This window comes from Artibeus jamaicensis, unplaced genomic scaffold (genome assembly GCF_021234435.1).
Source record: "Artibeus jamaicensis isolate MK-2021 breed Jamaican fruit bat unplaced genomic scaffold, CSHL_Jam_final scaffold_916, whole genome shotgun sequence".
Taxonomy (NCBI): Eukaryota; Metazoa; Chordata; class Mammalia; order Chiroptera; family Phyllostomidae; genus Artibeus; species Artibeus jamaicensis.
In genome coordinates this window covers 28578371-28592552 of record NW_026522059.1, presented here as the reverse complement: position 1 = coordinate 28592552, position 14182 = coordinate 28578371, and the positions used below count along the sequence as shown (strand labels likewise).

General features: G+C 39.2%; 1 protein-coding gene across 1 annotated transcript in view; it reads right to left on the bottom strand.

Annotated features, from left to right (window-relative positions):
* The window catches only part of STK3 (serine/threonine kinase 3), a 255792-nt gene that overhangs the window by 185201 nt on the left and 56409 nt on the right, over positions 1–14182 (bottom strand). The window contains exons 5-6 of the mRNA XM_037131083.2: positions 4036–4200; positions 2534–2701 (exon numbers count right to left, since the gene is read on the bottom strand). Of these exons, the coding sequence (XP_036986978.1) occupies positions 2534–2701; positions 4036–4200 (333 nt within the window). The remainder of the gene's footprint in view (positions 1–2533; positions 2702–4035; positions 4201–14182) is intronic.

Below are 14182 nucleotides of genomic sequence, written 5' to 3'. Positions count from 1 at the left end.
TCTTAGCGATGTCTATGAAAAAGTGCTTGGGTTTGGGGGAGGGGAATAGTGATCGATATCCAGAAGAATGACCTTTCACTCATTTCCTGATTCTTTTATAATTATAGTTCCCAAAGGGCTGAGAAGACTGCTTTCCACAGAAGTACGTGGTTAACGGAATTCAAAATTAAATTGTTTTAATATTTTATTTATTTAACTTAACAAAATTAATTCGGTAACTTCACATCTAACTTTTTAAAATAAACTTGAGTTTTAATAAAATTTGTTTCACTTAACATTTTGAGCAGCTTTACTTCCATTTGCCATTACTTATTAATTTTAATCTAACAGCTGGATCTAAATTTATAAGCACATTTTCATTCTCCTGTTTAGAAAGCTGTACATGTTTTAATGTGAATTTCATTGGTGTCCTTTACTACACAGATAAGTTTTATTATCTACACAGTACAGGTTCAATTTGTATACACTCCAAGTTTCTCATTTAAAGAAAGAGAGAGTTATACCAAAACTAACAAATTCAGTTCATCCCTTGCCATCAAACAAATACAATGTTTTTAACAGCTCTTTGTATTAGGAAATTCCTTCTTGAATATCTATATTCAAAAAACCTCTTATTATCTCTCAGGAATGATTGAAGTACCAATTTTTGATAAGATGGTAAACTAAAAGCAGTTAAAACAAATGACCTCACCCCTAACACTTTCAAAAGACCAGTTCTCGATTAACTGCCAAGTTCCAATTTATTATAATTACTTTCATTTTCTAATTTAGTAACATCTTGAGTTCTTTACAACCCTAAGGCTATAAACGCTCAAAACACATGTCTTTCAAAAAGTTTAGTTGGTAACAAAGCACTATATTAACTTGTGACTATTTAGGCCGGAGCAATTCCATTTAAAATAATCCAAGCTTGATGCACCTCTCCTTGTCCCTAATGCTTCCTGGCCTAAGCAAGCATGGGTCTCAAGTGGGCCTGGAGAATGGGCATATTCAAAGGGTGGTCAAGTGATATTTCAAGGCCCTGGAAGGTAGGGGCCACATATAATTCTTTGCTATCTGCTAGAGAGACTGCTTGAAGAGAAAAGTAAGATTTACACAAGGTGGAAGCAGACAGTAATAATCTAAGTACTGGGTTAAATTCCAGCTCTCATACTTAGCTAGGTTGCCTTGGATATCGAAGTTTACCTCTCTAGGTCAAACTGAAATACACCCAGCTTGAGGATTACCCAAAAGCGATTTAACTAAAAGTACCAAAGATAACTAATGAGATAACATCATCTAATAAGAAATGAAAATTTGTGTTGCTGATTTTATGCTGACCTTGTATATATTTTTCATGTTATTTTCAAACACATAATTCATGTTATTTTTATTTTCACTTGGGAAAAAAATTCATATGCACAAGAAAAATAATACATATTACACACAACTGTATTACTCAATGAATTCTCTTTAAAGTGGCAAGCAGATTTTTTAACATTTTAGGTAGAGTGCACTGTTATCTTTATTACTGAAACTTAATCCATGACAACATTGTAACACCAGAAATAATTCCAATATATTCTTCTTCAGATATTCTAAAATACAGCATTATTTTTTTTCTCCCAACTATACTGGACGCAAATTTCTCCAGTCACACTGACACCATCTTCTCTTCTTTATACACATGTGCACACACACTCTTCTCTTTCTTCTCCCTTTCCCTATATCCCTTCTTCTTGAGGTGACTACAGCCACTAGAGGGCAACAAGTTTACAAAGATAAATATACATATCTCTAATGAATTGAGATTCACATACTAATAAACGTAAAAACTATATCATCACAAACCCTACAGCACAGACAATTAGACTTAAATATGCAAGATATATAGTACTTTAAATTCAAAAATTATCCTGGAAAAGGAGTTTACAAACCATATAACAATGTTCAAGAAAAAAAAACCAGTACATTTTCAACCAAAATAAAACCAAAGGCATGAGTGCATGGAACAGACTGATAGATCTTGGGGGGGGGGGGGGTGCAGCACAAGAAGAGATTAGCCAAAGAACGTGTACATGCACGTATGCATAACCTATGGACACAGATAATAATGTGGTGAGAGCTGGGGTGGGGGGCGGGTGGAGGGGGACAAAGGGGAGAAGAAAAAGGGAAGAAACAAAAACACAGAAAGGCAGAATGTGCTGGGCGAGTAGAACAGAACTGTTTTCTTCCAACGCCTCTACTGCCCCATTGAGAAAACAATGAACTGAAGAATGTAGTGAACTTATAAACCCTTTCTTCTATTGAAAAGCAAGGGAAGTTTTTACAGGTATATCTTTTGGGGAGGAAAACACTGACTGTAGAGAGAAATATAGCCTTCACTTCTTTGTTCACAATTAAGGATGGGGGTGGGGTGGGAAAAGTTACCAGTCACTAATCTTTGACAGATAATTTTACCATTTTTTGCACAGAACATAAACTCAAATGAACTTACTTAATTTACTTTATATTTACGTACACTGACATTTTTAGGAAAGCATCATTTTCTTACCCTCATTGGATGAATATCAGCATAAGGAGGTTTTCCTTCCGCCATCTCTATAGAAGTAATGCCCAGGGACCAGATGTCGGCCACACAGTTGTAGCCTATTTCTTGAATGACCTCAGGAGCCATCCAAAACGGAGTTCCTATCACGGTGTTGCGTTTTGCCATTGTGTCCTGCAAAAGCATTACACTGACATAAATAATAGTACAAAAACACTAAGGAATCTGTTTGCCAACATATTCTTAAAAATATATATGTGAAACTCTCAACTACTACATGTTATAAATGAAACTATTTTCCTAAAATTTCAACTAGTTATGGCATGACATATTTAGGAATTCTGGAACATGTATGAAGGACACAGGGATGAGGACGGGGGGGGGATGGGAGGGAGGTAGGGAGCACGGGGTGGGAGGGGCTGGGATGGGAGAAATAGACAAAAAACTGTACTTGAAAAATAACTAAATAAAATTGAAAAAAAATAAAATAAAAATAAAAACCAGCCACAAAAGTGAAAAAAATAGCCAGGAGCCCACAAGTAACTTATTTCCACTATCGTCATGAAAGACAGTCATGAAAGACAGTATTGTAACAATGAAAGATACACAAATGAATGAATGCAGCTTTCCTTTTCAAACATTTAAGCATTTTAATGATATACATTTTCATATTCACTCAATGTCTCTTAAACTGTAAATAAAAGCAATACATAACACTCAAATTATGGCTCCTTCTACCCAAGAACAATGAAGTTATACAAGGTCTGTCCAGAATACGAAAAATAGAGACATCTATTGAAGAAGATATAAGGTACAAAAAACATTGTACATAGGATAGGACGATGATGCTTCAGTCCCCATCAAAGCAGGCACCTTGAGACCTCTCACAGTTCCCCAATTGCCATCAGCTGCCCCATCGTATTTTCCTGAATCTCATCAATGGTCTGAAATCTCTTCCCTTTCAAAGGTGATTCTAGTTTGGGGAAAAGCCAGAAGTCACAGGGTGCCAAATATGAGCTTTAGGGGTCTGAGTCACCTGGGAAATTTGATGTTTTGCCAAAAAGCAGTGCACTAGATGTGATGAGTGGGCACGTTATCACGGTGAAGCTTCCAATCACCAGTCACCCACAGCTGTGGTCTTCTGAATCATCCAAATGGTTTCCATGGGGGAATGTTCAAGTTAATGCAAAATCTGATGCAGATTTGTTCTCCACTCAGTCATTTAGAATGCCACAGCCAAAGAGTACCCATGATCTCTCAACAGTGTATACCCCAATGACTAGTACAGTGAAGTTGTCATTGTTCACATGTGTGCACTCCAGTCCACTCTCCTTGGCTGCCAGGTTAAATCCATCTCATGCAAACCATTCTCATTATATTAACAATGGTTGGAGTTTTTCCAGACAGACCTTGTACAGTTTTTCTATACCTCCCAAAAGTTATTAAAGTTTAGTTGCAAGCAAACCTGAACATATAAGCCAAAGTATTTCTGAAATTATTACACTTACTGTTAACTGACCAGCCACACCAAAATCTGCCAATTTTGCATGTCCTTCTGTATTGAGAAGAATATTTCCAGCTTTTATATCTCTGTGGATTTTTCTCATAAAATGTAAATATTCTAGTCCTTTCAAAGTCGATTTAAGAATAGTTGCAATTTCATCTTCTGTTAACTGAAAAGAAATATTTTTAAAACTTGACAGGTATACCATATTAGAGGAAGTCTTACAAGAGAACATGATAACAAGCACTTCTAACAAACATCGAACCTCTAGGAAGAGGCTAAAAGGTAAAACCTGAAAACTTCTTTTCCCCCATATGTACTGCCCCCGTCCATATTGCCATTTAAACTTTGTTAATGAAAAAACTTTCATCATTAAATTTCTCCTTTCTTTAAAATTATAAACATCATTCCTAAAGCACATAACATATTCCAAGAACAAGAGCCCTAAAAAATAAGCATTTCCCACATCTTCTAGCAAGGAGGTAGCAATATTGCAGTTATCTGTTCCCAAAAAGTAACTTCAGATACTTCCCTATGGTGCCTCCCATTCTCCATAAAAATCAAAACCAACAGTTTCACATACAACAAAGGAAAGGAGAAAGGGTGGATTGCCCAGAGGCTTCTGCGCGAAGCACCAGTAACACTCCTCCTGCTCCCACCAGGCTATTCCTCACCCACCCACGCCATGAATTTCTGCCCTAATACCAAGAGCTGAAAACAAAAATATCACAGAAAGACTAGGAGAATGAAAGAAAAAAAACCACTGGAAGTTACTGCAAAGTTGTTCAGTAACTTCCTTCTTTTCACAAATCGTGTGAGCCAAGATGTGACTCCTTATATGATCATAATCTATGCTTTAACCACTATGCAATACAGCCTCTCTTGACGAATCTTGATTAAGTGCAACCTGTTAAAGCTAATTTTTTTATATTTTATTTATTTATTTTTTGAGGGAAGGGAAGGAGAGAGAGAAAGAGAGAGAATAATAACAATGTGTGGTTGCTTCTCATTCACACCCTACTGGGGACCTGCCTGCAACCCAGGCATGTGCCCTGACTGGGAATCGAACTGGCAATCCTTTGGTTCGCAGGCCTGCATTCGAACCACTGAGCCCTGTCACTCAGGGCTGTTAAAGCTATTTTTATTGAAAACATCATCTGAGGTTTTAAATACATCAAGTGATATCAAAGTCTCTGAATAATAAAACTTACTTCTCACTGTAACACAACCACAAAAACCTAAAATATAAGTTAAGAGGGAACACAATATCAATTTATACAAAGATAAAAAGCACTGCTCTATATGAGAAAAAAGTAAAAAACTTAAATGCCCGACAATGAGAAAATAAAAAGATACTGCAGAAATTAAAAAGATAAAAGTATAAAAACCAGGTAGAATGTGAAAATAACTACTGGAAGGAGCTCCTACTGCCCCTACCTCCACAGAAGTTCATGCCTTAATGAATCAACTTGGGGGGACAACTGAAATTTGATATGCAAAAAAAATTTTAAAAATGAAGTAGGACCCCATCTCGAAATGTACTCAAAACAAATCAACAACATAAATATGAGTCAAAACCAAAGTATTTCTACCTACATCCCCATCTTGATTCTTAAAATAAAACATAAGGGTAAATATTCATGACCTTGAGTTTGGCAATGGATCATTAGCTATGACATCAAAGACACAAGTGTGAAAATTGATAAATTGGACTTCATCAAATTTTTTAAGTATATTTTATTGATTATATACTATTACAGTTTTCCTAAATTTTTTCTCCCCTTTATCTCCCCTCTGCCCTACACTATCTGCCCTTCAGCATTCCCTCCGTCCCCTTAATTCATGTCAATGGGTTGTACATATAAGTTCTCTGTCTCCTCCTTTTCCTATACTATTCTTAACCTCTTCCCATCTATTTTATGCCTGCCAATTATGTTTCTTATTCCCTATACCACCACCCCCATTCTTCCCCTCTCCCTCCCCCTCCCCACTGAAAACCCTCCATGTGATCTCCATTTCTCTAGTTCTTTTCCTGTTCCAGTTTGCTTAGCTTCTGTTTTTGTTTTTTAGGTTCAGTTGTTGATAGTTATGAGTTTGTTGTCATTTTACTGTTCATAGTTTTTTATCTTCTTTTTCTTAGATAAGTACCTTTAACATTTCATATAATAAGGGCTTGAAAATGATGAACTCCTTTAACTTGACCTTATCTGGGAAGCATTTTATCTGCCCCTCACTGTAAATACCTTTGCTGGATAGAGTAATCTTGGATGTAGGTCCTTGCCTTTCATGACTTCAAACACTTCTTTCCAGCTCCTTCTTGTCTGTAAGGTTACTTCTGAGAAATCAGCTGACTGCCTTATGTGCATTCCTTGGTAGGTAACTCTCTCCTTTCCTCCTGCTGCTTTTAAGATTCTCTCCTGATCTTTAATCTTGGGTCACTTAATTATGATGTGTCTTGGTGTATTCCTCTTTGGGTCCAATTTCTTTGAGATTCTTTGAGCTTCTTGGACTTCCGGGAAGTCTATTTCCTTTGCCAGATTGGGGAAGTTTTCCTTCATTATTTGTTCAAGTAAGTTTTCAATTTCTTGCTCATACTCTTCTTCTTCTGGCAGCCCTATGATTTGGATGTTAGAGTGCTTACAGTTGTCCCAGAAGTTCCTAAGCCTCTCCTCATTTTTTTGAATTGTTTCTTCATTCTGTTCCAGTTGGAAGATTATTTCTTTCTTTTGTTCTGAATCACTGATTTTGAGTCCTGGTTTCCTCCCCTCATTGATGGTTCCCTATATATTTTGCTTTCTTTCACTTTGGGTAGCCTTCATTTCTTCCTTCATTTTTGCATCAAGCTTAATCAGTTCTGTGAGCATCCCGATTACCAGTGTTTTGAACTCTGCATCAGATAGGTTGTCTATCTCATCGTCACTTAGCTCTTTTTCTGGAGTTTTGATCTGTTCTTTCATTTGAGCAACATTTCTTTGTCACAGCACACCTGTTATGTTGTAAGGAGCGGAGCCTTAATTATTTGCAGAGGCAGGGCAACCAACCCTCTTTGCTGCCTTGTGGTGCTGCCTGTGGGGGAGGGGTCAGAGAGGGAACAATGCTGCTCACCTCACTCCACTCTGGTCCCACTTTCAAATGAACTCTCCTGTGAGACTGGGAGTCTCTCCCCTCACCACAACCACCTGCAATGTTCTACAGCAAGCTTTGAGCCTTTGGTTTCCGATTCAGTCAGCCGCACCTCTCCCGCGAAGTCTGCCACCTTACTGCAAGTCCTCTCCACTGGGCTGCCCGTCTTTCCTTTCTTGGCCCCTCCTATTGGTCTGGGTTAATGCTTAACTCCTTGGTTGTCAGATTTCCATGCAGTTTGATTTTCTGGCATTTCTGGTTGTTTACTGTTTTGAAATTGGTTGTTATCCTTCTTTTTGTAGTGCAAGGAAGCAAAGTGTTTCTACCTACATCTCCATCTTGGTCAGAACTCCCAAAATTAAAAAATTTTATGTGTTAGAATGGGGGGGTAGGCTGGGTTGGGGGTAAAGGGAAGAAAACTATACTTGAACAATTAAAATTTGTTTTAAAATGTCAGTCAAAAATTTTTGCTTGTTAAAGAACACTACTAAGAAAGTGAAATGACTACCCACAGAATGCAAGAAAATGTTTGAAAATACTATATCTGATAAGGGTCTAATACCTATAGAGTATATAAGGACCTATTCTAACTCAACAACAAAAAAGCCAAACAATGCTATATAAACATAGGCAAAGGACTTGAATAGACATTCCTCCAAAGAATATATACCGATGGCCACACATGAGAACGAATCAGCATCATCTATCACTAAGAAATGCAAATCAAAACTACAGCAAGGTACCACTTCACACCCACTAGGACGGCTATAGTAATGAAACATAGAAACAACTGGGTTAGCAATGATATGAAGAAATTAGAACTCTAATACATTGCTGGTGGGAATGTAAAATGGTGCAATTCTGTGGAAAACAATATTTAGTTCTTAAAATGTTAAAAAAAAAAAAGTTAATCAAAGAATTACCATTTGACCCAGCAATTCTATTCCTATGTATACACTCAAAAGAACTGAAAACTATTACAACAAATCTATTTACATGAATGTTCATGGCAGTACTATTCACAATGGCCGAAGGGTTGAAATAACTGAAATATCTACCAGTGAATGAATGGGTAAATATACATATGGTGGAATACTATTCAGCCAAATAAAAAAAAAGAAATAAAGTACTGACATGTGCTTCAATCTGGATGGACCTTAAAAACATTATCCTAAATGAAAGGAGCCAGATACAAAAAGGCATGTGTTGTATGATTCTATTTACATGAAATACTCAGAACAGATAAGTCCATAGAAAATAGACCAGAGTGGTGATGGCCAGAATGCCAAAATTGGAAGTAGCTGCTTAAAGGGTATGGGGTGATGAAAATATTTTGGAACTAGATAGATGTGATGACGATGCAACAAGGTAAAAACACTAATATTACTGAAATATTCACTTTTAAATGGTTAATTTTATGTTACGTGAATTTCACCTCAATTTTTTAAATGACCTAACCATGTTAAAATTCCTGAGCAAAATGTAAGATGGCTTATATTTGCATGTGACATCAATATATAATGTCATAAATGTATTGTACATGTCTATTTGTATGAAGTAATTTTGAATAATGGTTTAATTTGGATAAATTTGCTTTCTTCATAAAACAAACAACCTGAACCTCCTGCTATTAACCTCTAAAGTGCCAACTTTCCCTAAACCTTTCTAAATTCAATGATCCTAAGACTATTCTAAGCCATTTCTCAATCATATACTCTTCAGTGGTCATCTAAGAACCTTACTTGATAACTCCATTCTACTGCAAGATAACTGATCCAGAATGCCATTTACCCATCCAACAAACATTTATCAAACACATTCCAAGAATTACAATAGTTGCTGGGGATATAGTAGTGAATAAAACAAGAAGTGTCCTTGTTCTCATGGAGCTTATATTCAATAGAGGAAAGGATAATTTGACAAAAAAAAATTGATAGAAAAGAGTTAAATACAAGAAAATGCCAGCTTCCGGTTAAAATGCCGGAGTAGGTGGACATGGTATTCACATCCTCCCACAACCACATCAAAATTACGACTAAACTGAGAACCTTCACTGAGAACCGCCTGAAGTCTAGCTAAACACAGAAGTCCTACAACTAAGGATATAAAAAGGAAGCCACAATGAGAGTGGTAGGAGGGGCAGAGACACAACCAGGCTGGTCCCACACTCACATGTGGTGGTTAAAAATCAAGAGGGCTATCTCAGCCATAGAAGTCAACATGAGAGTGAGGGGTCCAGACCCACACCAGGCCCCCAGCCCAGGGTTCCAGTGCCAGGAAGAGACATCCCTGTAACTCCTGACTGTGCAAGCCAGCAGACACTATGGCTGAGTGAGAGAGAGGACTGCTAGAGTCATAGGCGTGCCTCTTTCTAAGGCCTGCACACGGACTTTCTCGGACGCATTCTCTCTGAGTTCCAGCACTGAGGCAGCATCTGGGAAGGCAGCAGAGACATATGAAAGGAACTGAATTGTCTGGCTTCAAGATGAGGGCTGGCAGGACAGCTTTATCCCAGACAGAGGTGTTAAGAGAGGCAATTGTCCCTTTGCTGAACTCTCCCCCTACTGAGCCAGCAGTTGAGTCTCCATCAAACTGGCTAACAATGTTAGCACTGCTCTGGAGATTCCCAGAGACCCCAACCCACCAAATGTGCTTGACCATCCAAGATGCTTCCAGTGGCATTTCCATACAAATGGCCTGTCTTGGCTTATCCTGCCATCAACATTCTCAAAATTTCTCAAAGGTCCACAAACCCCAAACAAGCAGCATCTGGTCTCAGAGTACCATGTACCTCTGGCTAAACAACCTTCCCAAGCCTGGCACTAGTGGCAGCTAGCTTCAGTTCAAAGCATGAACTGGGCACCCCCAAGACCCACACAACTGGCATCCATCTGAAGACTGCTTTCTAGATCATGCTGGGTGGCCCTGGGCAGGGCAGAGGCAGAAGCTGACCTTGGCCTGTACCTCCCATGAGGCCCCAGTGCCAGCACGACCAGTAGGCAACTTTGGACCTCGCTGGAGCACCAGCCAACCACTTCCAACAGCAAAACATTCAAAAGCCAAACTCAGACTTCCAGTCAAGATAGAAGCACAGGTAAATAAGACTCATCTCCTCACATAACCACACCAAATTACAAATAAACTATAAAACAACCATCACTTAGAACAGTCAGAAATCAAGTTGAATGGAAGTCCAACAACTACAGAATTAAAGAAACCACATCCATTCCACCTGCTAGGATGGACAGAGACCTGGAGATGCAAAACAGGCTGGTCCCACACCCACACCTATATGTGGTAGATAAAAAAATGAAGGGATTATCTCAGGAGTGAGGGGTCCCAGCGCCATACCAGCTGCCCCAGCCCAGGGTTCCAATGCCAGGAAGATAAGTCCTCATAACTTCTGGCTGTAAAAACCAGCAGGGATTGAGTCAGTGGAAGAAAATTCTTGAGTCTCAAGCAGTTCCTCTTAAAGAGCCCACACACAGACTTACTCAGACTCACTCCCTCAGAGCTTCAGCACCAAGGTACAGCTTGAAAGGCACCAGCAGCATCCGGGAAGGAACTGAAGTGTCTGGCATCAGGGAAAAAGCTGGGGGACAGCTTTCTCCCAAACACAACTGCAGGCAGAGGCCATTGTTCCTTTTCTGAACCCTCCCCTGACAAAGCCACAAGGCCAGTGGGCAGGTGCCACATCTGAGCCTCCATGAACCTGACTCACGCTCTTTACTCACCCTGGTAATTCCCTGAGGTTCTGCCCCACCGTACTTATGGGTATCTCCCAAGCTGTAAACAGTGGCCTTTCCATATGAATGGCTTGTCTTGGCTCATGCTTCAGACCTTTCTAAATCCTCTCAAAAAGCAACAGCCAAACTCAGGGAACCAAGAGCCTCCCAATACCTTCTGTTAAGTGATCCCAGGCCTGAAATTAGCAACAGCTCATCATAGTTCGCAGTTCACAGCCTGGCACTGTGGGGGCACCTCCAAGCCCAGCATGAGTAGCAGCCATCTTCAGATCACTTTACAGCTTATGCCAAGTGGCTCCAGACAGACAAGCAGTGGCTGATACTGGCCAACACCATTTGGGAAACCCCAAAGCCTGTGCACCAAGTGATCAGCTATAGACCACATCGGAGCACCATCATCCAATCACCTCTACAAGCGATACACTCAAGAGGTGGAATCAGTGGGCTCTAGAGCCCTGCTGAAGTAGGTCCTGCTCTGTGGAGTGGGCTCCTTCCTACACAGCTGATCCTCCATGGTGGACAGAGGTTGGTGGTCAATGGTCACAGACAGTCCTTGCAATGGACTGGTCTGTATAAATCCTTCCCATTGACCAGCCAACAGCAATCAAGACTCAACCACAAGAGCAGGGTGTACTCAGCCCAAACAAAGGGTTCATGTCAAGTAACCATACCCAGATTTGGTAAGAGGAAAGGCTGTGCCACTGAACCCTACAGGACACCTACTACATTAGGCCATGCTACCAAGAGAGGGAATCATAGCAGCTCCACCTAATACATAGAAACAAACACAGGGGGGCTGAAGACACAAAGAAATGACCCACATGAAAGAACAGATAAAAACTCCAGAAAAAGAACTAAACAAAATGGAGATAAGCAATCTAGCAGATACAGAATTCAAAATACTCATAGAGTGAAGGATATCCAAGGAACTTAGTGAGGACCTCAACAACACACACACCAAAAAAAAATCCAGTCAAAAATAAAGAACAAATACTGGCAAACAACAGTACAGTGGATGAAACCAAGAATCAAATTAATGATTTGGAACATAAGGAAGTAAAAAAACAACCAATCAAAACAACAAGAAGAAAAAAATATCCCCAAAATACATAAATAAATAGATGAGGAAAGTGTAAGGACCTCTGGGACAACTTCAAGGTACCAACATTCTCCTCACAGGGGTGCCAGAAGAAGGAGAAGAAAGAGCAAGAAACTGGAAATCTATTTGAAAAACGAAGGAAAGAAAACTTCCCTAATTTGGTAAAGGAAACAGATATGCAAATCCAGAAAGCACAGAGTCCAAAACAGGATGGACTAAAGAGGCCCACTCCAAGGCATATCATATTAAAATGCCAAAGGTTAAAGATAAAGAGAGAATCTTAAAAGCAGCAAGAGAAAAGCAGTTAGTTATATACAGAAGAGTCCCCATAAGACAGTCAGCTTATTTCTAAAAAGAAACTTTGTGGCCTAGAAGGGACTGGAAAGAAATATTCAGTGATGAAAAGCCAGGACCTACGGCCAAATTACTCTACCCAGAAAAGCCGTCATTTAGAATCAAAGGACAGATAAAGAACTTCCCCAACAAGAAAAAGCTAAAAGAGTTATTATATAAAAGGTTAAAGGAATGTAAGAAAAAGATCAACACTATGAACAATAAAGTGGCAATAAATACACATTATCAACAACTGAGTCTAAGAAAGCATAGCAAACAAAAACAGAGACAGAATTATGGATACAAAGAGCATTTTGATGGTTGCCAGATGGGAGGCGGGTATGGTGTAACGGACAAAGAGGTGAGGGTATTTAGAAGTACATCTTGGTTAAGAATAGACATGGAGATGTAAAAGTACAGTATAGAAGTGAAGTTGCGAATGAATTTATATGCATGACCCATGGACATGAGAATTGCCTGAGGGGTTATAGGGTGCTGAGTGGAGGGGTGCCAAGGAGGAAAAAATGGGACAACTGTAATAACATAACCAATAAAATATAAATTTAAAAAAACACCAAACTCAGTGGGCACTAGAGCCCATCTAAAGCAACTTCTACTCCATGGGGTTGTCCCCCGACACTGCAGCTCCTCCACTATAGTCGACACTGGTCCTTGCAGCCAACTTGCCTGGACCCTCCAGGCAAGCGATCCAGAAATAAAGGGATCTTTGGAAGGAAACAACGGTCACCCCCAAAATACGTCCACATCCCAATCCCCAGAACATCTGAATGTGACCTCATTTGAAATAAAGGGATCTTTGTAGATGTAATTAAGTTAAGGATCTTAAAAGAAGAACATCATCCTGGACTATTCAAATGCCCTTTTAAGAGAAAAGCACAAGAAAACTGGAGACAGACAAAAGGAGAAAAGACACAGACACACAGAGTAGAAGGTAATATGAAGATGCAAGCAGAGAGCAGAGTGATGTTGCTACAATCCAGTGATGCTGCTCCAGAAATAGAGACAAGCAATCCATCAGACGCAGAGATCAAAACAAGGTTATCAGAATGCTTAACAAACTTTGTAGAACTCATCAACTCAGTGAGAATAGGTAACATAAAAATGGACATACAAACCACAGAAGAGGACCAGTCAGAAATTAAGACTACAATAACTGAAATGAAGAACACTCTAAAAGAAATCAATAGTAGACTACATATAGCAGAGGATGGAATCAGCAATTTGGAAGACAACGTAGCAGCAATACCCAATCAGAACAGCAAAAAGAAAAAAGAATTTAAAAAAATGAGGACAGTTTAAGGGGCCTCTGAGACAACATCCAAAACAGAAGAGACAGAGCAAGGAATTAAAAACCTACTTGGAAAAATAAGAACTGAAAACTTTCACAACTTGGTGAAGGAAACGGACACACAAATCCAGGAAGCACTGAGTGGCTTTTGTTTGGCTTCCCAAACAAAATCAATTCAAAGAGGCTCACACCAGGACACACAATAATTAAAATGGCACAGGTTATAGACAAAGATGGAATCCTAAAAGAAGTCAGAGAAAAGCAGCTAGTTACCTATAAAGGAGCTCCCATAAGACTGTCACCTGATTTTTCCACAAATACACTGCAGGCCAGAAGGGACTGGCAGGAAATATTCAAAGTGATGAAAAGCAAGGATCTGTAAGACAACTCTATCCAGCAACGCTATCACTTAGAATCAAAGGATTAGATAAAGAGCCTCACAGACAAGAAAAAGCTAAAGGACTTCATTACTACCAAACCAGTAAGTATTACAAGAAATGTTAAAGGATCTTCTTTAAGAACAACAACAAAAAAATACGAG